General features: G+C 43.1%; 1 protein-coding gene across 1 annotated transcript in view; it reads left to right on the top strand.

The window, feature by feature from the left end:
- LOC124709123 (flocculation protein FLO11-like) overlaps positions 1 to 27,547 on the top strand; it is a 587,789-nt gene that overhangs the window by 537,057 nt on the left and 23,185 nt on the right. Inside the window, exon 3 of the mRNA XM_047240781.1 lies at positions 21,378 to 21,443. Coding sequence (XP_047096737.1) covers positions 21,378 to 21,443 — 66 coding nt within the window. The remainder of the gene's footprint in view (positions 1 to 21,377; positions 21,444 to 27,547) is intronic.

Below are 27,547 nucleotides of genomic sequence, written 5' to 3'. Positions count from 1 at the left end.
ACTCGCATTCGGGAGGACATTCCGATTTAGGTTTCGAGTGATTTCATTAAATCGCTTCAGGCAAATGCCGGTATGGTTCTTTCCCCATCCTTCCCTAATCCTATGGGACCGGTTACTTCGCTGTTTGGTCCCTGACCCAAAAACAAACCAACCAACCAAATTATTTAATAATTTCGACCCACTTCCACTGAGCAAATTATCTGGGAAATCGGGTTATAGCACTTGCCCGTGTTCCACTCGTTAGATGCTTCTCTGTGCGTCGTAATCAATCCAATCTTGTCTTCGCAGTCTTTAAGGGAGCGATACGTAGGTGGTTGTAGTGTATTTTTAGAGAACTCACTTAGTTCTGGTTCTTGATACCTTTCAAGTAGGCTATTGGCGTCTATCTTCAAGAGTTTTTTCAGCATCATCGTGACACGTTCCTGTGGATCAAATAGTCCTATAACAATTCCTGCTGACCTTCTCTATGTACGTTCAGTATTCCCTGTTGTTCCTATCTGACATGGGTCCCACAAACGTGAGCAATATTTTAGGATGGTTAGCAGGAGTGTTTTGTAGTCAATCTCCATTGCAGACTGACTTCACTTTACGAGTATCCTTCCAGTGAACTGAAGTCTGCAACCTGCTTTGCCTGCTATTGAGCCCATGTGATTATTTCATTTCATCTTCCCACAAATTGCTACACCTGGGCATTGATATGATTTCACTGATTCCGGTTGTATCTCACTGATATTGTAGCCATAGGATAAAACTTTTTTTCGTTTGTTAGACAATTTCACATTTCTGAACATTTAAGACGAGTTGCCAGTCTTTGCAGCAACTTGAAATTTCATCAAGATCAGACAGATGTAACTCATGTTCTTAAAAGCAGTTCTCTAGCCTAATGCTGCGTAATAGAGAAAATGAGTGTGGAAGAATCCATTTAATTCGTGACTTTTTAAAGCACTAATAATAGTAATAACGCCTTACTTCCACAAAAAAGTGGATTACATACGTGACCGTGAAAAATATTGTCTTGATAAAAGTAAGAATCGCACAAGAGAGCGTAGGATAAAATATTGGTCAATAATAAAGGGTGCAGAATTTAATTGGCAAATCTCGTGGTATTCAGGGAAATAAGCAAACGTGGATCATCAGTCTCAATTTGAAAAACTTCTTAGCCCATTATCAGTCTCGTCAAATCCCTTTGCTTTAAGTAACATTCGTGTCTACGGCAAATTACACGTTTCTGAATTTTGCGCAGTGATTAATGTTCTCGCTCACATAATATTCTATAACTGACCGCAATATCAGCGTTTGGAGTACGTGTTTTGTTTCTAAATTCCTTCCTTTTACCCTGCCTATTTCGCTGGAATTAGAGGAATGAATGCAAATGCACGAGGAACTGCTGCTGGAATTTTAAACCCGTGGGTAACGTAAATCACCAGATTTTGGCGAGATGGGCTGAAGGTGCGGAGGGGGGAGGACGGATTCGCCGTAATACACGAAATAAAAACTTGCATACTCCTGGTGTGTAGTGTTCAGTGATAAATAACACTTCAGTAAGCGAAACGTAGGCGATAAACTGGAGGCAGTTTTCACTCGTAACTGGAGATAATTTCATGTCCACTTTGTACATATTTTCCATAACAGTTTCCACGAAGCATATCCTACTTCCACAGCAAAGTGTTTTACTAATTGTGATAGTACGTAAAACATTCAAACTGCCTTATTTCTTCGTTATTCTCTAGTACTTGACTAATACGTGCCAACTGATAAACAACTGGTTGAGCTTATGAACATCAGAAATGCGACTGCTATGTAATGAAGAGGAATGATAAGTATTCTTGTGAAGACATTGATATACCATCCATGACGAATTTTTCATTGAATTCCGCTCGAAAGCGCGTGTGTGTATTTGGAGCTTACGGACGTTTAATGCCGAGGTTACCAGTGCTCCTTTCGAAAGCGTCATATTGACGATCTTACAGATATTAGTCAGCTATCGCTGTGTTTCGGAAGCCAGTATTACTTGTACTCTTCAGAGGTTTTTTAATCTTGAAATTCGTATGTCTTCTGTTTATTCAGTTACAATGAGACAAACATTTGGAACAGCACTGACCTCGTCTTTTCGTACGCGACTAATACTAGTTTTCATCTTGCCATTTACTTGTATTGGGTGAAAGTGGCATATCACGCCGTGTTGACACGAGAGTCGCAGAGAATACTAGTATTTACCCGTGGCAGGGCACAAAGGCCCTTGTCTTATTAAAGAACGTTTCGGCACGAGCTGGTGCACGATCGGAAGTCGGAAAATGGAATTTTCTTTTTTTATATGGTAAACTCATTGCCTTATTATCTAAAACTGATTCCAATAAACATTATGATTTTGAAAAGTTCTCATTATACAAACTGTTTCATGTTTTAGATGATTTTAGAGCTCCAAGTACTTAAACACGTACTGTTAACGTAGCATATTAGAAAAAAACTAATGAACTTCATTTGAAGAAAATGAACAAACTTATGAATAGAACAAAAAAGAATCTACAAACCGCAAGCTATGTGAGTGACATACAGAATAAATCTCCAGGTCTGCTGACACGGCACATTTACTGTTAGTACATAAACGTTTTACATCACCAGTGTATTACGCAAAATTGTGTAATCCCTGAATTATTTCTAAGGCATTGTACGACTCCGAATGACACATAATCTACGTTACTCATATTTTTTAAAGAAACGAAGACGTTATAACAGAAAACTAATGAGTTAACAAGTTCACTGCTTAAACTCTGATTAGCATTAGGTTACGCGTGTAGCTGCCACTACACTACACTGACTGTGGTTGTTAAAATCAAGAGTGGCCCTATGAATATGCAAAGTGGAACTCCAGAACTTTCTACGGAAAGGTATCGAGAGTGAGACTGTATTGGTTTGTACACTACTGGCCATTAAAATTGCTGCACCATGAAGATGACTTACTACAGACGCGAAATTTAACCGACAGGAAGAAGATGCTGTGATATGCAAATGATTAGCTTTTCAGAGCATTCACACAAGATTGGCGCCGGTGGCGACACCTACAACGTGCTGACATGAGGAAACTTTCCAACCGATTTTTCATACACAAACAGCACTTGACCGGCGTTGCCAGGTGAAACGTTGTTGTGATGCCTCGTGTAAGGAGGAGAAACGCGTACCATCACGTTTCCGACTCTGATAAAGGTCGAATTGTAGCCTATCGCGATTGCGGTTTATCGTAACGCGACATTGCTGCTCGCGTTGATCGAGATCCAATGACTGTTAGCAGAATATAGAATCGGTGTGGCCCGCATCTCGTGGTCGTGCGGTAGCGTTCTCGCTTCCCACGCCCGGGTTCCCGGGTTCGATTCCCGGCGGGGTCAGGGATTTTCTCTGCCTCGTGACGGCTAGGTGTTGTGTGATGTCCTTAGATTAGTTAGGTTTAAGTAGTTCTAAGTTCTAGGGGACTGATGACCATAGATGTTAAGTCCCATAGTGCTCAGAGCCATTTGAACCATTTTGAATCGGTGGGTTCAGGAGGGTAAAACAGAACGCCGTGTTGGATCCCAACGGCCTCGTATCACTAACAGTCGAGATGACAGGCATCTTATCCGCATGGCTGTAACGGATCGTGCTGCCACGTCTCGATCCCTGAGTCAACAGATAGGGACGTTTGCAAGACAAGAACCATCTGCACGAACAGTTCGTCGACGTTTGCAGTGGTATGGACTATCAGCTGGGAGACAGTGGCTGCGGTTACCCTTGACGCTGCATCACAGACAGGAGTGCCTGCGATGGTGTACTCAACGACGAACCTGGGTGCACGAAGGGCAAAACGACATTTTTTTGGGTGAATCCAGGTTTTGTTTACAGCATCATGATGGTCGCATCCGTGTTTGGCGACATCGCAGTGAACGCACATTGGAAGCGTGTATTCGTCATCGCCATTCTGGCGCATCACCCGGCGTGATGGTATGGGGAACCATTGGTTACACGTCTTGGTCACCTCTTGTTCGCATTGACGGCACTTTGAACAGTGGACGTTACATTTCAGATGTGTTACGACCCGTGGCTCTACCCTTCATTCGATCCCCTCGAAACCCTACATTTCAGTAGGATAATGCACGACCGCATGTTGTAGGTCCTGTACGGGCCTCTCTGGATACAGAAAATGTTCGACTGCTGCCCTGGCCAGCACATTCTCCAGATCTCTCACCAATTGAAAACGGCTGGTCAATGGTGACCGAGTAAGTCGCTCGTCACAATACGCCAGTCACTACTCTTGATGAACTGTGGTATCGTGTTGAAGCTGCTTGGGCAGCTGTACCTATACACGCCATCCAAGCTCTATTTGATTCATGCCCGTTATTACGGCCAGAGGTGGTTGTTCAGGGTACTGATTTCTCAGGATCTATACACTCAAATTGCGTGGAAATGTAATCACATGTCAGTTCTAGTATAATATATTTGTCCAATGAATACCGGTTTATCATCTGCGTTTCTTCTTGGTGTAGCAATTTTAATGGCCAGTAGTGTATTTAGATGAGGATTGGGGATGATTTACCTCCAAGCACCCCTCTCCCCTGTCCGCCTCCACTCCATCCCTCAGAGTGAAGCGGATGTACTGTATCTTCGTCAGGCTGCCCTGGCAGCGACAGCCTGACGCTTGGAGGGTACGCTGTCGGTAGCGTGACGGAGGCGTGGAGCATGGCGCCTCCCAGAGATCGCGCAGTCGGCAGCTTATTTGTATCGACTGCCGAGAGGCCGCGGCTACATCACAGGCGGCCGAGATGGATGAGGCTTTTAAAGCTAGTGGCGCACTGTCTTCTCGCCCGGCGGCTTAAAGCAGATGGCCAACTTTTCCTCGCTCAACTTCTGCCAGTTACTTCCCGTTCCCCGCCATTTGTTTCGATTAAACGCAGCAGTTTTCGTTTCTTCCCTCTCCTCGTGTCATAACTCGTTCATCACACCTTTCCTTGAGCCCCTCCCGAAGCAGTTTCTTTCTTGCTGTTATACACTGATGATCCAAACTTTATGACCACCTGCTTAATAGATTGTTTTTCCTTCTTTGTAAAGAAATATGTCACAGATTCAACGTATCAGGAATCCGACTGTTTGTTGGTATGTTTGCTGAGGTACGTGGCATTAGATGTCGACCCACAAGACATGTAAATCTACATCTACATGATTACTCTGCAATTCACACTTAAGCGCCTGGCAGAGGGTTCATCGAACCATTTTCATACTACTTCTCTACCATTCCACTCTCGAATGGCGCGTGGGAAAAACGAAGGCCTAAATCTTTCCGTTCGAGCTCCGATTTCTCTTATTTTATTATGATGATCGCTTCTCCTTACCTAGGTGGGTGTCAACAAAATATTTACGCATTCGGAAGAGAAAGTTGGTGATTGAAATTTCGTAAATAGATCTCACTGCAAAGAAAACCGCCTTTGTTTCAGTGACTGCCACCCCAACTTGTGTATCATATCAGTGGCACTCTCACCCCTGTTGCGCGATAACACGAAACGAGCTGCTCTGCTTTGCACTTTTTCGATGTCCTCCGTCAACCCTACCTGGTAGGAATCCCACACCGCGCAGCAATATTCCAGCAGAGGAAGAACAAGTATAATGTAGGCTGTCTATTTAGTGGGTTTGTCGTATCTTCTATGTGTTTTGCCAACAAAGCTCAGTCTTTGTTTCGCCTTCCCCACAATATTTTCTACGTGGTCTTTCCAATTTAAGTTGCTCGTAATTGTAATTCCTAGGCATTTAGTCGAATTGACAGCCCTTAGATTTGTGCGTTTTATCGTATAACCAAAATTTATCGGATCTTTTAGTACCCATGTGGATGACCTTGCACTTTTCTTTGTTCTTGTAACTCTCGTAAATAACAGGCCGCTGGTTTGCGTACGCGGTGGAAGCGCCGGATAGCGACCCTGGTGGGTGCCATACGATTTACATCGGGCGAATTTGGTCGCTGAGACATAAAATTTAATTCACTATAATGCCTCTCAGACCACTGTAGCACTGTTCTGGCTCTGAGACACGGACAATGATAGTGCTGAAAGATGACATCTCCGTCGGGGAAGACATCAGTCACGAAGAAGGCAGGTTGTTGCTAGCTATCACCGTGCCTTCGATTACTACCACAGGACAAATGCAAGCACAGGAGAATGTCTCCAATAGCATAATATTGCTCCCACCAGCCTACGTCCGTGGCTTGCTGCACGTTTCGAGCCGCAGTTCACGTCGATGACGGCGTTTGTGAAGACGACCATCGACCTAATGTAGCGAAAATGTAATTCACCCGAAGAGCCGAGTCGTTTCCATTGATCGACGGTTCAAATGCCAATAGTTCTGTGTCCACTGCAGTAGTAACTGACGATGTCGAAGAGTCAACATGTAAACACGTAGGGGTTGTCTGCCGCGGAACTCCGTATTCAACAATGTACGATGATCGGCGTGCCCCAAACACTTGTGCTGCACCAGCATTGTGGGTATAATTGCTTCATTTGAAGACGTGATAGCAACTCGAAGAAGAAACTGAATAACGATATCTAGCGATTTACGGCACTATACGACAAGTTCGTTTATTTGGATAGATGCTTATGGGGCCTGAAGATGGCATTCACAGTAAAACAAAATAATACCTTAAAATACACGGCTGTTGGTGAATTTTATTGACACTGACAACTCCAGACAAATAGCTTTAAACTTTTCAGTTTCAGTATTTGTCAATGTCATAATTACGTGTATTATGTTAGACGACTGATTGTTTTCAGATTGCTTCAAAATGACATGTTGAAATTGCAGTCGCAATAAATAATTTTTAACAGTCAAAAGCGGAAGTCATTTCATTTAAAAATTACGACAGTGACCCGTGCATCACGGGAGAAAGTCCGTCCTGACTACAAATAGTCCGCTGTCGAATCAATACGACAGCAAGCAACAGATTAAAAGTCATACTGCGCAAAGGGACAGTTTATACAATAGTCAAACGATTGGCCAACTTACAAGATTAAGAACCAAAATCACTTGTAGATACATCGAAAGTGAATTTTTGAAGCATCAGAATGTGAACTAGATGGTAAATAATTCGGTTTTCAGTACTGTAGACTTTCGCAAAAGAGTTCGTTCTTTTTCTCCTTCCCTGTTTCCCCGAGTATCACTTGCAGATCTGGCGTGCAAGTAATGCACTTCACCTCTGAGAGCGTTTGCAGATGGGGGAGTCCTCCGTCAGCCGGGTGACTTTGAAGTGCTAATGACGATATTTCAACGGCACTCTCTGCTCACTTTGTAGTGGTTGTTGCGAACACTGAGGACCGCCGTGAAGCTGTCGTGTGTTGACTGACTAATGTGAGCTGAAATATCCTGAAACCGTAATAACCGCTGCCTCTTTCTGCTTACGTACCTTACCATTCGCTCGCTTTCATTTCGCATCGTTGAACATAAGAATATGCTTCCTACTGAAGTCGTTGAGGTTTTAGTGGACGATTCGTATATTGCCTGTTGGGCTCTTCGGAAACAGCCAAAACGTACCCTGCAAATCCATGAATATATGAAACTGAGCACCTCGGATGTGGCTAGTGGCATTTTGACTGTGTTCCGGGAAACGCTAGCTACTTCATCAAAGGTATCACAAGTTTCTCCGACTCCAACGTCTGTCTGAAGTAACAGGCACACGAAGTGTTAGGACAGGATTTTCTGCTAAATGCACCTTCATATACATTGATATCCTGGGAATCGCTGAGAAACGCATGGTAGAGTGTCCTTTCTGAGTTCGTCTGATGATTTAACTAGACAGTAAATTACAGCGTAATCTGCGTACAATCTAAGGGGGATGCTCAGATTATCACCTAGATCAGGAACAGCAGAGGGCCTATGACACTACCTTGCGAAACGCCAGATATCACTTCTGTTCTACTCGATCATTTACCGTCTATCCTGCGACCTAAAGATGAAAGGCGTTGGTAGATTCCATTTTCCTTGATTTGCGAAAAGGCTTAGGTACGGTGCCCCACTGCAGAGTGTTAACGAAGCTAAGAGCATATGGCGTAGGTCTCCAGATATGAAAATTGCTCGAAGACTTCTCAAGTACAGACCAATACTTTGCCATCAACGGCGAGTGTTCATCAGAGGCGAGTGTACCGTCAGGAGTGCCTCAGGGAAGTGTGATAGGACCTCTGTTATTATCTATATACATAAATGATGTGGTGGACAGGGGGGCGGGGGTGCAGCTTTCTGCGGTTGTTTGATGATGAAACTGTGGTGTACGGTAAGGTGTCGTTGAGGACTGTAGGAGGATGCAAGTCAACTTAAACAAAATTTCTAGTTGCTGTGATGAATAGCAGCTAGCTCTAAATGTAGAAAAATGTAGGTTAGTGCAGATGAGTAGGAAATATAAATCTGTAATGTTCGAATACATCGTTAGTGGTGTGCTACTTGACGCCCGCATCTCGTGGTCGTGCGGTAGCGTTCTCTCTTCCCATGCCCGGGTTCGATTCCCGGCGGGGTCAGGGATTTTCTCTACCTCGTGATGGCTGGGTATTGTGTGCTGTCCTTAGGTTAGTTAGGTTTAAGTAGTTCTAAGTTCTAGGGGACTGATGACCATAGATGTTAAGTCCCATAGTGCTCAGAGCCATTTGAACCATTTTTTGCTACTTGACACAGTCAAGTAGTTTAAATATCTGGACGTAACAATGCAAAGCGCTATGAAATGGAACGAGCATTTAAGGGCTGTAATAGGGGAGGTGAATGGTCGACATCGGTTTATTGGGAGACTTTTAGGGAAGAGTGGTGTCACTAGTGCGACCTATTCGTGAGTACTGCTCGAGCGTCTGGAATCCGCACGCCAGGTCAGATTAAAGAAAGACATCGAAGCAGTTCCGAGGCTGGCTGAACCGGTAGGTTCGAACAACATGCAAGTATTGCGGAGATGCTTCATAAACTCAAATTGGGATCTCTGAAGGGAAGTCGGCGCTCTATTCGACGAACACTAGTGAAAAAAAAATTAGAGAATCGGCTGACTACTGAACGATTCTACTGCTGCCAACATATTTCGCGTAAGGACTGCTAAGTTAAGACAAAAGAAGTTGTGACGTCTCGTTTTGTCTCGGCTCGATGGTGATGGTTGTCCCAGTCGAGATGACGTGGAACGGCGACCGTCAATCTCGACAACGCCAATCTGTAACTGTTATAAAAACAAACTCCTCACACGGTTTGGTTATTTTTCAGATACTGTCTCTCAAAACTGATATCAACGTCTCGATGGAGCAGCACGCGCCGCACTTGCTTGTAATTAAAGCAATGGTGTTCGATGTCTATCGATCTTCTCCACTTATAATCGTAACGACTGCACCACTCGATAACGCGATGACTCCCTTGATCTGAAATGATAACCAAAAGTCCTTTGGGTGTTCGCGTCAGACTTTTCAGTTTACGCGAACTTACTGACTGTAGTTCTTAGGCCCGGTTTGAGAATGGGTATTCAAACGTTGAAAATATAATATCCTGAATCATCAATGCATCACCCAAGCCGATGTCACATCATGATTTTTGCGAGGATATTGAGTTGTTAATTATTATTCCGTAGTCGAGGCGGCGCTACGTCGCGTATTCAACAACTACACGACGTAATTCCAGAGATAACATACCCTTGAGCAATGTTCAGAATGCGTCGTATTTCGGTGTAAACTTATTGCTGTTTACAGTTAAATTGTGACTAAATCACTTTTCACTTTTATGTTATACGAAGAATCAGTTAATTCCACAAATTCACTTTTAATGTCCATTAAATGATGTATGCAACACGAAGAATTAAAGTTCAATTAAAGTTTATTGTTCTTCGTAATTATTTTTCCCTACACTGAACACACACACCGATTTTTCATTCAGGGATTTGCGTCTGTTACCATCAGCAATTCTGACTTTGACGATAGCTTCTGACAACACGGCGCAATTGTGAGTTCTTCGTGATTGCGTTTATCTGTTGCCTACTGAAGTCTAATAATTAAGTTTATGTCGGCGGTCAGTCTCTTTCTGTGTCCTTTGGTGTTCGTGACTATTAAGTATCACGGAGGCTAAGTCCCATCACAAATCAGCAATCACACGAGCTATTTTTCTGTCACATATATCATATCCCGATATCTGTCTAAACCGTAAAGATGATTTTAATTCAGTCCGACTTCTGACTAATACTTCTAGCCGTAAAACTTTTAAACTTCAGATCGGTTTTAAAACAATCTAGTAGCGCTTAACATGTGTACTACTATTGCAAGAGAACAAGAGTGAAGTGAAGTTAATATCTCCATTGACGAGTTATATTGCAGTCACAGCGAACTTACAGCTCGATGCGGTTGCAACTCTCTTCTAGGATAAACGTTATCTTTGCTCAATTTATGATCTGGGCTTTAACTTCCGTAAATAGTAACTTTTTGAATTCTTTCTTTAAAGATTCTCTTTCGTATCATAATGCATTATTTCATTCAGTCCTTTCTTTATGATAAGAATTAGCATGTACATAACATTCTTGTTAGTCAAACTGTCAAGAGCGTAAATTTTGTTGTCAGTGGCTGTCATCACTTTCAGGATGAATGATTTTTCTATTTCTTTTGCAACAAAAGGGTGTTCATTATGTGTTCTACAATTGGAGTGTCACTAAATTAGGGCTGATATGGAGGTCTATAGACAGTCCTTTTTTCTTCGCAATGTTCGAGAGTGGAACAGGAGTGGAAAGGACAAGTACGGGTACAGCGACCACCGTACGGTGGCTTACGGAGCATGTATGTAGATGGAGATGTAGAAGGATTTTCCCATTCTAATCAAGGATGGAGCGTGGAAAGAATGGCTCCATTTATTATTCCGTATCAACTGCTACATTCCAAACCTTTCTTTCTTTATGCTCCATCTCCACGGCGTAAATACATAAGAGAGGGTATTCGTACTTTCTTTCGTGAGGAATGATCTCAAAGGTTCGTAAGGAGGTTCTCGAGAAATGTACGCCGTCTTACTTAGAGTACCCTATTTTTTTAACATTTTTGTTATACTATCTCGTCAGTCAAAGAAACCTACGACGATTCGTACCGCCCTTCTTTTTGTACGCTGGATGCCTCTTACTGGTCCTGTCTGCTATGAGGCCCACACAATAGAGTGTTATTCCAGTATGAAACTCTAGAGTGTTTTGTATCTAATATGTTTTACACACGGCGATTTTGGTAAATGAGATACAAATTGCAGGAAACTTGTGCCTGAGAGGATAAGGCGCAAGAAAGGTAATAAGAACTTATAGCCGAAAATGTGTTCCAAGGAAGGTACAACCACATGAGGATAGAGATAATAGATCTCTTACAGTGACCCAAGTATCAGCTCCAGTGCCCGCCAGGATGATGGTGTAAACAACTCTGTAGAACATTGTGACTCCTGCCATTATCCGTATCACTTACAATGCTTGGAGGCCTTGTTGCCAACGGACTTGCCTCTACGACGACAGTTTTGTCTCTGATTCGTCGCACAGGCCTCTACGGTGCTGATAACTCTGTCAGTTGAGGCTGCCCTTACGAGGGCTGGTATTGTCAAGCTTCGTAACACCCATCTGTGGCCTACAGAGAATCCCCACAGTATTATGGCAGCCAAGCATCAACTCCTGTTCAGTCTTAGTGTGTGAGTGGGGCATTATTGGCGACAGCCTCGAGGGACCAGTCACCCTTCCACAACCGCTCGCAGGCGAGGCATATCCGCACTTCATGCGCGTGACTCTACCTTTCTTGCTGAAAGACGTGCCTTTGGTGGTGCGAAGGGACTGTGGCTACTACATGAATGTGCCGTTGTTCACTGCGCTTTTGAGAGTGGAGCTAAAACACTAGTACAGATAAAACATTCCTTCTTGCCTGATGCTTTCGATCACTGAAACATACACTGTCAAAGATCTTTCATCCCTACCTTCAAGTGGGTGTGACTCTTTTGCAACGCATTCCCGGCCAGAGGTCCATAGGACCTTTTCTCCTGCGTATCATCTCAGGGATCATTTCCTGCAGGGTGTCCCCATTTAGCAAAGTCACCCTGAAGACAAACTGCACTTCCCTAGTATACCACCAGTGAACTGTAACGCTGCATCATCTACAGCTTATTTTGTGTAGTTAAAGCACTTCATACAACGTATACAAGCAGTTTTTCTCCCAACGCTCTATCTGCGAGTGAAACAGGAAGAAGTCTTAACAAATTATACGATAAAAAGTATCCTTCATAGGGGCGTAATTAGAATATAAAACCTGGGGCTCGTGCCCTGCGCGTCGTTTCCGTGGAGGCGCATTTTCTGACAGGAAAAAAAGACCGTAAGGAGGCGCAAAAGAAAAAGGAAATATGGAGTGGAAGTAGGCTTGTCATACGATGAGAGGAGTCAGGAGAAGAAAGAAGACCAAGAAGAGGTAGAAGAAGAAAAAGATGACAATGAAAGACGGAAGGAATGGAGGACATGAACAATGGGAAGGTGGTGGCCATGTGTCAGAGGAAATGACGAAAAGATTCTACCGAATGATACTCAACCACAGTTTTATAAGTATTGGCTGTTGCAGATACGGAGACACTTATGTAAGTCTGCAGGCTTTCGTGGCCGTTGTCACTGAAGTTAAAATCTTCTGGGTTATTAGGCCGCGTCATGTTTCTTCTAACATGTTCGACGTTTCGACCCCTCTGCTGGGATCTTCCTCAGGATCGTTTGGTGTCCACTACTGCTAGTACTGGACAGCAAAAGATCATGAGGAAGATCCCAGCAGAGGGGTCGAAACGTCGAACATTTTAGAAGAAAAATGACACGGCCTAATAACCTAGAAGATTTTAACTTGACGGAGACACTTGTTTCTTGTTTTTGGTAACTAGATGAAGCCGTTCTCGTCACGCCAAGTGAGACAAGGTAACGAGAATGTAAAGAGTATATGATGTATTTGTTGTTTTGTTCGGTACAGCTTTGTATTGGTCGAAATTAAACAATGAATAAGGAATAGCTTTATTGTTACAAGAAATAAAGACTCTGGGCTATGTGTTCTCCATGTTTTGTTTCTCCTGGGCGCCACTCATCCCAATTACTTCAATGACACTCTGCCGAGCCACAGGCTGTAGAATTAGACGTAGACCACGAGCCTGGTGGAGTCCTTGGAGCAGAGGGCGGTGTCTCCGTGTGTCCTAACGGTGCCTGGCTGCTCTGGGGCCGTTCCGGACGGCCGCACGCAGCGTCGGCCTCGCCAAACCGCAGCAACACACAACAGACAGGAAGACACGGTGGCGGGGCCATTCCCTGATTATACCTGTAGAGCGACGGGCCGTGGCCCTTGTGTTTCATCTTTTGTTCGCTTCCACTCCCTCTCCTAGCGTAGAGGGCGTGAGATTAGAGATCTCAGTCAATTGTAAAGCTCGGATCAGATCTGGAGATGGTAACTTCTTCCTTTGCTTTTGCCTTTGCCCCGCATCGGTGCATTGTAGGCATGGTTATTAACGGACTTGACGAGGTTATGTTGTTTCCGCATGCACAACCTGTCACGACCCTGTTACCCCCCAGGACGGAGTATGTGTATCCGAACTGCGTGCGAATAGTGTTATTCAGGCGGAAATGAGCGAAAGTTTCCGAAATGTTTGCGAATAGTGTACTGAGGTGTTACTTGGGTAACAACCCGGTATTCACTAGTGGGATGTGGGAAACCGCCTAAAAACCATATCCACGTTTTCTGGCACACCTCCCCTCGTCGTTAATTCACCAGGCGGGGTCCGGCGCAATTTCCCGCCCCGGAAACGGCGCATTAACACTCACGGCTGCTGGGCGAGTGGATATAGAGATCGCAATGATGCATAAAACATCACCGAGCGAGGTGGTGCAGTGGTTAGCACACTGGACTGGCAGTCAGCTGAACGACGGTTCAAACCCGCATCCGGCAATCCTTATTTAGATTTTCTGTGATTTCTCTAACTCGCTCCAGGCAAATGCCGTGATGGTTCTTTGAAAGGCCACAGCTGACTTCCTTCCCCAACGTTCCTTAATCCGATGGGACTCATGACCTCACTTTTTGGTCCCTTCCCAAAAAATCAACGAACCAACCATAAAATTTCGAAAATGTCGATATTATGAACAACAAATATAGACGTTTATACATCGATAATCAAGCACCGATATTGTAATGAAGATATAGAGGATGCGACGAAATGTTTGGTCTACAGTTCAGGGAAAATTCCTTACACGTAGATGAAGAAAATGTATTACGTCGACATTGGGTTTGGAATCGCTGTATTTTTATGGTAGAGCTCAGTTTCTATTTCCCTTCATAATCACATTAATGATGGTAAACAAACAGGTAAAGTACGTATCACCAGATCATAAATCAGTTTTGTACATGAAATGTTCAAAATGCCCTCCCTTAGCGAGGATACAACCATCAATCCCTGTTGGGCTGATGTGAACTGCGTATTGTATCACAGCGTTCGCAATAGGAACACGAAGACTGTACATCTTGTACCGGGGTTCCGTACACAAGAGCTTTCAAATACCCCCACAAATAAAAGTCTAGTGGTCTTAGGACCGTAGAACGTGGAGCGCAAGGGACTGGTCCACCCCTACCTACCTACCTGTCACGGGAGTTTTGACAACTTACTGTACATTCTAACCATACGTAACTAGGAGTGTATTTTGAACATTACATGTAAGATAACGTTTCATGTAATGCTTGTAGGTTTGGTTGCTAAGTGTTTCTCATGATTAATGTGATTATAAACAAAAGTAAAAAATGATATCCAACATGGGGATACAGTTTCCAGACCCATGTCTATAACACACATTTACTTACTCTGTGTGAAGAATGTTTGCGCAAAATTTGACCACACATTACTATCACAAAACTGCATTGAATGCCTGTTGTGTGTAGCCTCTTTGCAATTTTTAAGCTAGGGGGCAGGAAGTACAGGCAGCGAAAGATTATCCATAATCTTTACGGATATCTGATTGCAGTTATAAGACATGACAGGAAAATAATAGTTGAGATGGGAATGAGACAGAGATGTAGTCTGTCCCCGGTGTTATTCAATCTGAACAGTGTGCAAGCAGTAAAAGAAACCGTGTAGAACTTTGGAAAAGGCATTAGAGTTTTGGGAGAAGCACTTAAAATTTTGAGCTTTGTCGACAGGTGTAAATGTTTTTATTGAGCCATTGGAATTTGTACCATTTTTACGCCATAATGTAACTTCAAGTTTGATGCTTCACAAAAGCTCAAAAGCTGAAATTGCAATAGCGCATTAGAACAGTTACAACTAAAAGTGGAAATTACGTCTTTGAAAAGATTCTTCGATTTTTCTTTTCTGATGGTGCCACACTACTCTAGCCAAATTGCTCTCGACATATCGATCTTATTCATATGCGACATTGTACCCTAGATTATCGAAGTGTGATATTTGTTGGACACAAGTGCCGTCTAACCATAATTCTTTCAACTTGTAATGTCGTTTCCCTTAGAGGCCGTAACTTTTTCTTATACTTTTAGATTTCGCCATAGCATGTTTTGACTATGTTATCTACATCTACACCTACGATCCGCAAGACGCATCAGGGTATGAAACGGCGGGTACTTCTGACATCACAGACGTTTCGCCCCCTTCTCTTTTCCATTCGCAAATTGGCCGTCCTGAGAACGACTGTCAGTGAACTCCTCCACATGAGCTATAACTTCTTTAATTCCCTATTCATGTTTCTTTGCGGTCGGGGTGGTCGAGCGGTTCTAGGCGCTACAGTCGGGAACCGCGCGACCGCTACGTTCGCAGGTTCGAATCCTGCCTCGGGCATGGATGTGTGTGATGTCCTTAGGTTAGTTACGTTTAAGTAATTCTAAGTTCTAGGGGACTGAAGACCTTAGAAGTTAAGTCGCATACTGCTCAGAGCCATTTGAATCATGTTTCTTTCACGAGACTTAATTTGGAGTAAGAAAGAAGTTGTACTACTCTTTGTGGAACGTGAGATAGCGGAACTGCGACAGTAAACCTCTCCGTGATGCAAAAGGCCTCTCTTGTAGCATCTGACACTGAAGTTCATTGTACGACTCCGAAACGCTCTCCCGCTTCCTAAACAATCCAGTGACGAAACGTGTCACGCTTCCTGTCACCTTCTCTATCTTTACGTTAGCCTACCCTGGAGATTCTCCGACTTATTAGCAATATTTAACAATCTGTCAAATGAGTGTTTTGTAAGCCACTTCCTTCGTAAGCGATCCATATTTTCTTAAAATTTTCACACTGAATCTCACTCTGGCTGCTGATTTCCCTACAATTTATTTTATGTGATCATTCCACTTTAGATTGTCCCGGGAAATTACTTTTGTGTATTTTATTGTTTGCAATGATTTATTGCGAATAGTGTAATCTGATGTGTCTCTTCGCTCATTTATACAGCGTACATGACGTTTATTTACGTTCAGGATCGACTGACACACCTGCACTCGTCACCAATCTTCTGCAGGTCTTGCTACTCTCATGACGTTGTAATACTTCTGTAGATAGCAGTTTCGTCACCGAACAGCCTCAATACTCTTCGAACGTCATCTGCCATGTCACTAACATGAACGAGTATTATAAAATATGACCATCTGTAAAAGGAGACATTCGCTCAAGCCTCTTTGCATGTAATACCATTGGCTGAATGTGTTTACCGAGACATGGTTGAACGCCTTGCGGAAGTCAAGAAACACGGCATCTACCTGGGAACCCGTTTCTATGGCCCTCTGAGTCTCGTGGACGAATAGCGCGAGCTGAGTTTCACACGATCACCATTTTTGAAACCCATACTGCTCCCTACAGAGTAGATTTCTAGTCTCCAAAGCTCTAATAATTTTTGTGGAAATTAGTAATCCTTGTGTAGGGTAAGTAGTGGCTTTGGGTGTTTATTATTGAGATGAAATGTCACTTGTTACGCGGAGCTTGCTCACACGGGTACCGAACGAGTGGAGAAAAAGCGCAGGCCACTCCAGTTCCTAAGTAAGATCGTGGCATGGATGCACATAATTATCGACTTTGAGGGGACAGCCGGGCAAAGTGGCCAATAGGGTTCCGCGAGCTACAATGTGTCGGCAACGCACAGCAAATGCCTCAACTTATTCTCTCTGGACGGTCCAGTCACCCTGCGAAGCCTCGCCTGTTTGCTGTGCCACTCCTCAAAGCTCTAATAATTTTTGTAGATTTTAGTAATCCTTGTGTACGGTAAGTAGTGGCTTTGTGTGTTTATTATTGAGATGAAATATCACTTATGTCTATTTAATGAAATTATGTTGAAAGTGTCATATATTGACTCTATAATCCTACTTCAGCTATCGAAAGTTCTGTCATGCTGTTAGATGGTAAACAGCTTTGAGTAAAGGCCTCAATGCAAGAAAAGTGGCCATCTCGGCGATGGCATCTGGCCACTTTGTGTAGAGGAAAAAAGTAAAATCAGGGGCCGAAATAGTATCTGTTACATGAGCGGAGTTAACGGTTTCGCAGCAATTTACTCATTTCTGGAGAGTTGTTTATGCTGTTGGTTGCGTGATTCCTCCCAATCAGATTGTAGAGCTATGATCTAATTTCTTTGCGCAGAAGGGGAGAATGACTCAAAGTATGTCGTAAGATGAAAGAGGTGTACAGAGAGCAGTGTCTCGTACGTTGATTAATATTCCGGTGGTAGCAGCCTTATGTCGAGGGTCGTCTGGCCAAGACGACCCTCCAGCTCTTCAAACATTTCGATGGGAGGTCCTAGAACACTGTCCTTGCAGACCCGATATCTCCTCATGTGACTTGCGCGCCTTGGGCCCCTTAAAACAAACTCTGAAAGGCCAGAGATTCAACTGTGACAAGGAAATGGAGGGCACAGTTGAAACCTGGGTACGTCAGCATCCACTCCCTTCCTACGCATTCATCTCGCTCTTTCAGAGATAATGGCTGTTGTGTACAGTTGCACTGTTCGACTTGAAGTGTAATTATAATACTCTTATTAATTTTGTTTTTTACATATAACTGTTGTCTCCTTCTCATGGCACACCTAATGTAAAAGTAATGGACTTACAGCATTCCGTTGGGATACCTCAGAAATTAGCTTAACATCCGTCGACTTCATCCTGTTAAGAACGACGTGTTGAGTATTCTCTGCAAGGAATACCTGAATCATTCCCAAAGTGGCCCGATAACCGGTAAGCTCAAATTTTTACACAGCTATCCGGAACTGTATGGAATATCTTTCGGAAATCAGGAACGTGGTGTCAAGCTGAATGCAGTTCTCCATGGGCCTGTGGATCTCATGGACGAACAGAGTGGGTCATGTTTCCCAGGTTTATGGAATCCATATTGTTTTTGATAGAGGAGATTCAAAAAATGGTTCAAAAATGGTTCAAATGGCTCTGAGCACTATGGGACTTAACATCTGAGGTCATCAGTCCCCTAGAACTTAGAACTACTTAAACCTAACTAACCTAAGGACATCACACACATTCATGCCCGAGGCAGGATTCGAACTTGCGACCGTAGCGGTCGCGCGGTTACAGACAGAAGCGCCTAGAACCGCTCGGCCACTCCGGACGGCAGATAGAGGAGAATTTCATTCTCCAACAAAAATGTCATAGTGGATGAGCGTGAAAAATGTTCCATATTTCTACACAAATTAGCTTCAGCAATAGGTGAAAGCCAGGCTAAGTGGCCAGGCTAAAGTATTCCATTTTTGTAAGCTGAGTATAAATGGGCAGAAATGTATAGAAACCAGTAATTAAGTACTGTAGACAATTCACGAAGTGGAAAAAATTAAAAAATGAGGGATAAAAACTATTTAACAAAGAACTAAACATATTTTATTGTGAAACATGATACAAATCACACGTTTCACGTAGAAATCGAATTGTGTAGCTCAACCCCTGTACAGAGTTCATGAACCCAGAGGGAGCACAATTGGTATTTAATCCATTGCTCGTCTGGCCTTGAATCTGAACTTTTTTTTGCCGTACATGTACACTATGTTCTTATCCAAGTTGTCAGAAATTCTCTATTTCATTTTTGCTGCTTGCTTATCTTCGACTGATTTCAGTTTTTCCTCCTTTTCAATTTCTTTTTCTTCTCTTTCTTTATTTGCTGCTACTAGGCCACTATTATTTCGGCCCCTGGTTTTACGTTTTCCCCCTACTCAAAGTGGCCAGATGCCATCGCCGAGATGGCCACCTTTCCTGCATTGAGGCCTTTACTGAAAAGCTGCTTACCATCTAATAGCATGAACGAACTTTCGATAACTAAAGTAGGATTATGGAGTCAATGTATGACACTTTAAACATAATTTCATTAAAAAGACGTGACATTTCATCTCAATAATAGACACCCAAAGCCACTATTTACCCTACACGACGATTACTAAAATCTACAAAAATTATTAGAGCTTTGAGGAGCGGCACAGCAAACAGGCGAGGCTTCACGAGGTGACTGTACCTTCCAGGCAGAATAAGTCGAGGCATGTGCTGCGCGTTGCCGACACATTGTAGCTCACGGGACCCCATTGGCCACTTTGCTCGGCTCTCCCCTCCAAGTCGCTAATTATCTGCATCCATGCCACGACCCTACTTAGGAACGGGAGTGGCCTGCGCTTTTTCTCTAATAGTTAGGTACCCGCGTGAGCAAGCTCATTCACGTAACAAGTGACATTTCATCTCAATAATAAACACCCAAAGCCACTACTTACCCTACACGAGGATTACTAATTTCCACAAAAATTATTAGAGCTTTGGAGACTAGAAATCTACTCTGTAGGAAGCAGCATGGGTTTCAAAAACGACGATCGTGTGAAACCCAGCACGCGCTATTCGTCCACGAGACTCAGAGGGCCATAGAAACGGGTTCCCAAGTTTCCGTGTTTCTTGACTTCCGCAAGGCGTTCGATATAGTTCCCCACAGTCGTTTAATGAACAAAGTGAGAGCATATGGACTATCAGACCAATTGTGTGATTGGAAAGAAGTCTTCGAAGTAAGAGTGATTTCAGGTGTGGCGCACGGGAGTGTCATAGGTCCGTTGCTATTCACAATATACATAAATGACCTTGTGGATGACATCGGAAGTTCACTGAGGCTTTTTGCGTATGATGCTGTGGTATATCGAGAGGAATGTGAAAATTGTACTGAAATGCAGGAGGATCTGCAGCGAATTGACGCATGGTACAGGGAATGGCGATTGAATATCAGTGTAGAGGAGTGATTTAAAATGGAATGATCATATAAAGTTGATCGTCGGTAAAGCAGATGCCAGACTGAGATCCATTGGAAGAATCCTAAGTAAATGCTATCCGAAACCAAAGGAAGTGTGTTACAGTACGCCTGTTCGCCCACTGCTTGAATACTGCTAAGCAGTGTGGGATCCATACCAGATAGGGTTGATAGAAGAGATAGAAAAGATCCAACGGAGAGCAGCGCGCTTCGTTACAGGATCATTTAGTAATCGCGAAAGCGTTACGGAGATGATAGATAAACTCCAGTGGAAGACTCTGCAGGGGAGACGCTCAGTAGCTCGGTACGGGCTTTCGTTGAAGTTTCGAGAACATACCTTCACCGAGGAGTCAAGCAGTATATTGCTCCCTCCTACGTATATCTCGCGAAGAGACCATGAAGATAAAATCAGAGAGATTAGAGCCCACACAGAGGCATACCGACAATCCTTCTGTCCACGAACAATACGAGACAGGAATAGAAGGGAGAACGATAGAGGTACTCAAGGTATGGCTTGCGGAGTATGGATGTAGACGTAGATGTAGATGTAGAATAACTGTAGAGCAACAACATATGTTCCGCATTCGGTAAGTCATTTTCACAAGAGGCCATAACAGGCGAGTCATCGTCAAAGAATAATGTCCTAAAAGATTTATTGCTCTATTATTTTAGTACTTCTATGCTTGTTGATTTTCGTTGCTTCAAGCCGATCGTCTAAGTATAGGATGTGTAAGAATGGTGACAGACCTTGTCTATCGCTGTAATTCTTTATTTTGCAAGTTTGCTGATCTGGTGATGATGATCGTTATTGTTCTGCTTTAGAACTCGGGAATTGGTTGACCAGTGCCCACGCGCATTGTTTTGCAAGGTAATAGCCTCCTGCCCTGCACCTACTTCTACTCATTCCGCGCTGTCTTGTTGCAGGACGCCGAGACGATCATCTAAGTATAGGATGTGTAAGAATGGTGACAGACCTTGTCTATCGCTGTAATTCTTTATTTTGTTAGTTTGCTGTTCTGGTGATGATGATCGTTATTGTTCTGCTTTAGAACCCGGGAATTGGTTCACCAGTGCCCACGCGCGTTGTTTTGCAAGGTAATAGCCTCCCTCCCTGCACCTACTTCTACTCACTCCGCGCTGTCTTGTTGCAGGACGCCGAGACGATCGAGAGGCTGAACGAGAGCGGGGAGCTGCGCAGAATAATGAAGCCGTTCAAGGTGAGCACAGCTGCTACCGCTGGCGGCGCGCGGCGTCACACTGCGCATGCGCATACGATGCCAGTACCAGGCTTGTGTTATTCCCGCTGCTGTCTCTGGGATGCTGCGCGCGGTACACCAGCTGCTTCGTCGGCCACCACGGAAACACACACAAACACACACACACACACACACAAGATATGTACCACACACTCACAAACTGCGTAGTCGTACGTCTGTACGTCACTTTTGTATTCGTTTTTTAGCATTTCTTGCCTCAATCGGTGAATAAGGAACGCTTAGATGATCACTTTGCTCTCTGTTTACCTGTCCGACCAGTTAAGGCCAGTTTTTCTCAGGAACAGGTAGAGGTATCAAGTTGAAATTCATGTCACACATTTCGGTGTGAAAAAATTTAACATTTTAAGTCAATTAAATCAAAAGATACGGCCGTTTATTACATATTTCGATATTCCCAAACTCACTCGTGAAAACCTGTAGGGTATTGACCATGAGTCATGAAGTTCGAAAAGGAACAAGGTTTCAAAGTGCAAACAAAGGAAAGAATCTAAAAATTGTTGACTTGTAATTACACTCTCGGGACAAAAATGAGACGCACCTCGAAGGAATTATCCGAATGGGACGACAGTTGGTAGATGTGATGTACATGTAAAGTAAAAACAAATTATAACAATTTAAGAAATATTGGATGACTTATTCAGGAGAAAGAGCTTCACAAATTGTGCAAGCCAGCGACGCGTTGGCCCACTTGTGATCCTTATGCAAGCATTTATTGAGCCTGGCACTGATTGATAGATTTGTTGGATGTCCTCTTGAGGAATATTGTGATAAATTACGTCCAACTGGGGCGATGGATCGTCAAATCCCGAGCTATTGGAGGGCCCTGCCAACAGTTCTCCAAACTTTTCAATTGGGGGAGATTCGGCGACCTTACTGGGCGATGTAGGCTATGGCAAGCACGGAGACAGCCAGGTTGGTATCCCACCACTGTCCGGGGCGTCTCTTGACACGTCTTCGGCCCGGAATCTCATTTGCTGCAGTAGAATTATCTTCAGTCTGGCTTCAAATTAAGTCCCGATGAGTAGCGAAGACATGTCTGGAGACACACCAGACAGCGGTGGGATGCCAAGCTGACTGTCGCCGCTATACGGCCCGACAACCAGGAGTGATGGTCTGTGATGACATTTCTTTTCAAAGCAGGACCCCTTTGGTTGTCATCTGCACCACCCTTACAGCACAGCAGTACGACGACGATACTCTATGTCCCGTTTTGTTGCTCTTCATGGCAAGCCATCCACTTCTTACATTTCAACAAGATAATACCCACCCGCACACGGCGAGAGTTTCTACTGCCTGTCTTCATGCTTGCCGTGACCTACCTTGGCCAGAAAGGTCGCCGGATCTGTCCACAGTTGAAAACGTTTGGCGCCTTGTTGGCAGGGCCCTCCAACTACAGCTATCTCGGGATTTTAGCGATGTAACACGCCAATTGGACATAATTTTGCGTGATGTACCTTGGAGGACATCCAATAACTCTGTCAGCCACTTCTAAGTTGGCTAACTGCTTGCTTAAGAGCTAGAGGTGGTCTAACGCGTTATTGATTCGCACAATTTGTGAAGCTCTTTCTCTTGAATAAATCATCCAATTTTTATGCAACTGTAATCACTTGTTTCTCTGTACATGTTCGTCACATCTACCAATTTCCGTCCCATTGGTATAATTCTTTCTTGGTCCCACGTTTCTTTATATTAAAGTGTATATTACATTAAAATATTTTTTTCCCATTTGTTGCCAATCTGTCTGCGTCTGCGGCTATTAAGACACCTTTTTCTCACGAACGGGTGGAGGTTGAAGTTAAGATTTATGTCAAAGTCTAAGCTGTACGGTTCCTTGGCGGCTTGAAACATTTAAGCTTCTAACTGAGTACAATCAAAAGATACGCCCTTATGTGCCGCATATTTTGATATCACATACTCGTATTTTGATACTCGCGAACTCAATCAACTATCTCTATAAATGTCGGTCCTGGTGTTCTAACGGTAAACCGCGTGTTTGGAAGGTGATAAGTCGTGGAATCAAATCTCGGTCGGGACACCGATTTTTCAGTTTTCGTTTGCACTTAGCCTTCATCTCTAAACGATTTGAAGAGTCGCCAGAAACGACACGTGGTTCGGATTTCATCGCAAACGGTAAGTCCCCTTTCCACAGTTGGATAATTGGCGTGGCTTAAGGACATAGAAGTGCCAAGGACACTTGCACTAGCCCATTGAACCACACCAAATTATTATGATTATTATGGGGATGTATATAGATAATCACGTTCATAAGGAATCCTGACAGAGCCAGTCCTACTCGCATTTATTCGTTTTTTTCCCAACTTGACAACGTCTTCTTCTTGACGCAGTATAAGGATTATTTACGAATGTGTTGATTCGTTTCGCATTTCATACTAAAACCATCTTTACAGGGTGTTTTAGTTTCTCATTTGTCTTGCTAACATCTGCTCTTCCTCCCATCTGGTCACACCGTAGAGGACGGACTTCCACTACGTCCATCAAAAGGCGACATGTATTCATGCCGGGAGTTTTTTCGCAACACAGGTTGCTCGCTAGACCTAGTGGTGAAACATCATTCACTGCTCTCTTGGGACGAATGTGAAAGTCCCTTCAGATGTGCAGTGAAGCGTTTTACGTCATTTAGCTTGTGCTAAAAAGCTACAAGTGCGTTTCAGTGGCGAGGAAGATGAGCTATTAGTCGACACACTATCAAAAACTTACTGTCGACTATTTTTCTGCGCTTGGCGTGTCGGGAGCAAATAGCCCTCTTTTTCACCGTCCGTTGTATGATTAGCTAACAGCAAACCCAGGAGATTCCTTTTCTTTTCTCTCACGCAATCCATAAATACTGTACAGTAAGTAACACTTTCTTTAAAGCAACAACACTTCCACAGACAGCAGGTGTGGACTGAGTGGTTACCGCGCTTGCGGTTTCTTTTTCTGGGAAAACACAAATTCGCAACATAGTTAAGTTTTGCATACCTGCCGATACAAAACACCCTCTTCTTTTCGCACGGATCAAAAGTCCTGCACCTAGAAAAATCAGGTGTAAGGAACGAAATGCGAAATGTTAAGTATGAAGGGTAGCCGGGGTGTGATTAATGCTGTATGGCAATAAATAGGACTTAACTTCTTTTAAATTATCATCATCTTAATGGTTTGACGAGAACCGCCTCGATTGCATGTCCTGTAGTAATATCTCCATGCCAGAGATGCACTACGTCCTCAATTATATTTTTTCCTTCTATGTTTCCCTGTAGTTTCACGGAAGCTATTCTAATGTCGCTCAGCTCATTTCGTATCACTGTGATGCTTTCTTATAGTTGACTTGTAGAACAAGTTCATTTCTCTGTCGATTCTGCTGAGGGCTACATCACTTCTAATCTTATCGTTCTTTTTTCAACATTCCCCTATACAGCCACATCTCAACGACTTCGATACGCTTCTTTCCTGGTGTTCCCAGAGTCGTTGTTACACACTGCCACTCTATTCTGAGAAATTTTCTTCTCAAATTAACACTTACGTTTGATACTAGCAAATTTATGTTGACAAGGAATGTTCTTTTTTCCTGTACTTCGTGCGTCATACCTTATTTTTACCAAGGTAGTAGAATTCCTTCACATTGTCCACTATACTGTCAACAATTTTGGTTATAAGTTTGTTGCTGAAGTAACTTCTACTAGTCTAAAATTTACTGCACTGAAATGAACAGAGACGACCAAAAATGTTCAGTGCTTGACATCGAAAGGTGTGAAGACAAGGTAGAAGAGCTGGGAGCTCAAAGCATCACTGACGTAATGAAATACTGCAACTGGTCACAAAGCATGCCTGGATCTAGGCATGGGCGATACAGATCAGTCGGCGAAGGCAGATATGTCCCTGGAAAAGATGCCAGGACAAACAAGGAGCCGTAACAGCCTAAAAGATCGAGCCGTGATGCTGCTGCTGCTGCTGCTGGTGTCTCGTAGCTGATCGTATACGTTGGTATCAGACTGCAAAGAAGTACAGATATGAAACAGTGAGATGGTTCCTGGAGCCACTACAGATTGACTTACTTCATCATGAAACTGAATATATGCTAGCTGGAGTGTTGCGCTGGTTTTTAACTTACTTTTTCTTTAAATTTTAATCAGTACTCTTAGTGTTCCTTGCTTGACTAGCGAACTGGGTATTCCTCTGTCGTTCTTTCCGCTTGTATAGACACTCCTGTTGCGTGGTGAGAGAGAAAACGGGAACTGAAAATTCTTTTTGTCCAGTCGGAGAATTAATGTGCTGACAGCGAGCGAAAGGCCCGCTTCGGCGCCTGCCTCTGGAATGTTCGGTGCCTGCCATGCGACGGAAGCCACGCCGCTCTGATTAATGGTGGCGCCTGCCGTACTCGGTATTGGCAACCCGCCTTTCAGTACTGCATAGAGGGAATGCATAGCTCGGTCCGTGCAGGCGGGGTCGCAGAGGTAGACTAAAGGAACGCGCCTGCAATAGACGGATTTGAAACTAAATGTTAAAACCTAAATTAAAGCGATTTAATTTGAAACTTTTCATGAATATCATTACGCTATTGGCTAATTTTATTGTGTAATACAAGTACCACTCTGAACTTTGTCTTCCTACTGTGTATTTTTTACACCATTCACTCGAGATTTTGACGTTCATTAGTTGCAAAATTTCGGGAATTAGTGATGTAAAAATAGCAAATAAGAAAATAACCAATGATGTAGAAAGTAACATTGGAACTCACCTATTACTTACTGGATGAAACTAGACCAACTTCTATTTAGAACGAAACGTGAATTGCCTCATCTTCTGTATACCACTTGGTTTCTAGACGAAACTGATAATCCCTCTGGATTATAATCAACAATTTATTCAGTATTAGAATAAGAAGTCGTAAAGCAGACGTCTGAATAGATTATTGCACTAACTGACTTAAAGCATTGATCTGAATTACAATGTTATAACATTTATGTGCATCGTATATAACAAAAGTAACTAGATAACAAATGATGTTTTGTCCAGACAATCCTTTCGAATTTACGTTTTTACAGCCATATTTTGACTGGCGTGTTCACGATAGATGCTTATTTTTACACTCTACGAATGACTTACGATATTAAGCGAGTATGAGAAATGACAGTTCTATGCTAGAAACCAAAGCAAATTGTCACACTTTCTGCATAAATGAGTCAACAAATAGCATTTTGCGAAAATATCAAGTACGTAGTTTAAGAAAATCCCAATTTCATATTTATGCAAATAACTTGATATTGCTGTAGTTCCCCCCCCACCTCCCCTCCACTTAACCCATTAGTATATTACGATGATTTTTACATTTAGTTTTAAAATAAGTTAGCAAATTTCACAGAAATTTCTGAGCTGAGAAATGAAGCACGAGTATTGAATATAATTTCACTGAGAATATGAATTGACAAAAAATATCTCACTTATTAAAATCTTAACTATTGCATTAATTTGACAGTTGAACAGATTACATCATACCAGAATTGTATTTGAGTGTCATTATGTAATTAACTGATTGATTAGAGGAATCATATGACAAGTGCCTGGAGCAACATTATACCTTAAACGTCAGGTGACAGCTACTTTATGTCATCTTGTACTTGGATACATAATGTTCGTTACTTCAATCGTACTGCTACAGTTTCACCGTTCCATTTTGATAATAAAAGAGAAAAGACCACCCTCGTGTCTGAAACATTCATTCACTATCTTCTCAAATTGTAATTGTTCTGTTCATAATCATCGCATTTCAGTCAATTACGTGTCCCTTCGAACATATTTGAGAAAATGCATAAACGGATAGTTCCAGTTGTCGTCGGCTTCTCAGTTTGGGCCATGTGATAGTGCTGAGGCCTCTGCAGCTCCAGATCGGCTCCTTTTGCGGTCTCGCGTCGTCACAACGCCTCTACGACTCGCTTTAATAATTTCATTTCCAAAGCAAATACACTGCAATGAACCACGTTTCTCCCTCTAAACTCTTACGTCAAGTGTCGACGACGTGGTTGTGATGCCAGTAGAGGGACTTACCT

This window comes from Schistocerca piceifrons, chromosome 7, assembly GCF_021461385.2.
Source record: "Schistocerca piceifrons isolate TAMUIC-IGC-003096 chromosome 7, iqSchPice1.1, whole genome shotgun sequence".
Classification (NCBI taxonomy): Eukaryota; Metazoa; Arthropoda; class Insecta; order Orthoptera; family Acrididae; genus Schistocerca; species Schistocerca piceifrons.
The sequence above is the reverse complement of the archived record's forward strand: the minus strand, read 5'-3'. Positions and strand labels throughout refer to the sequence as shown.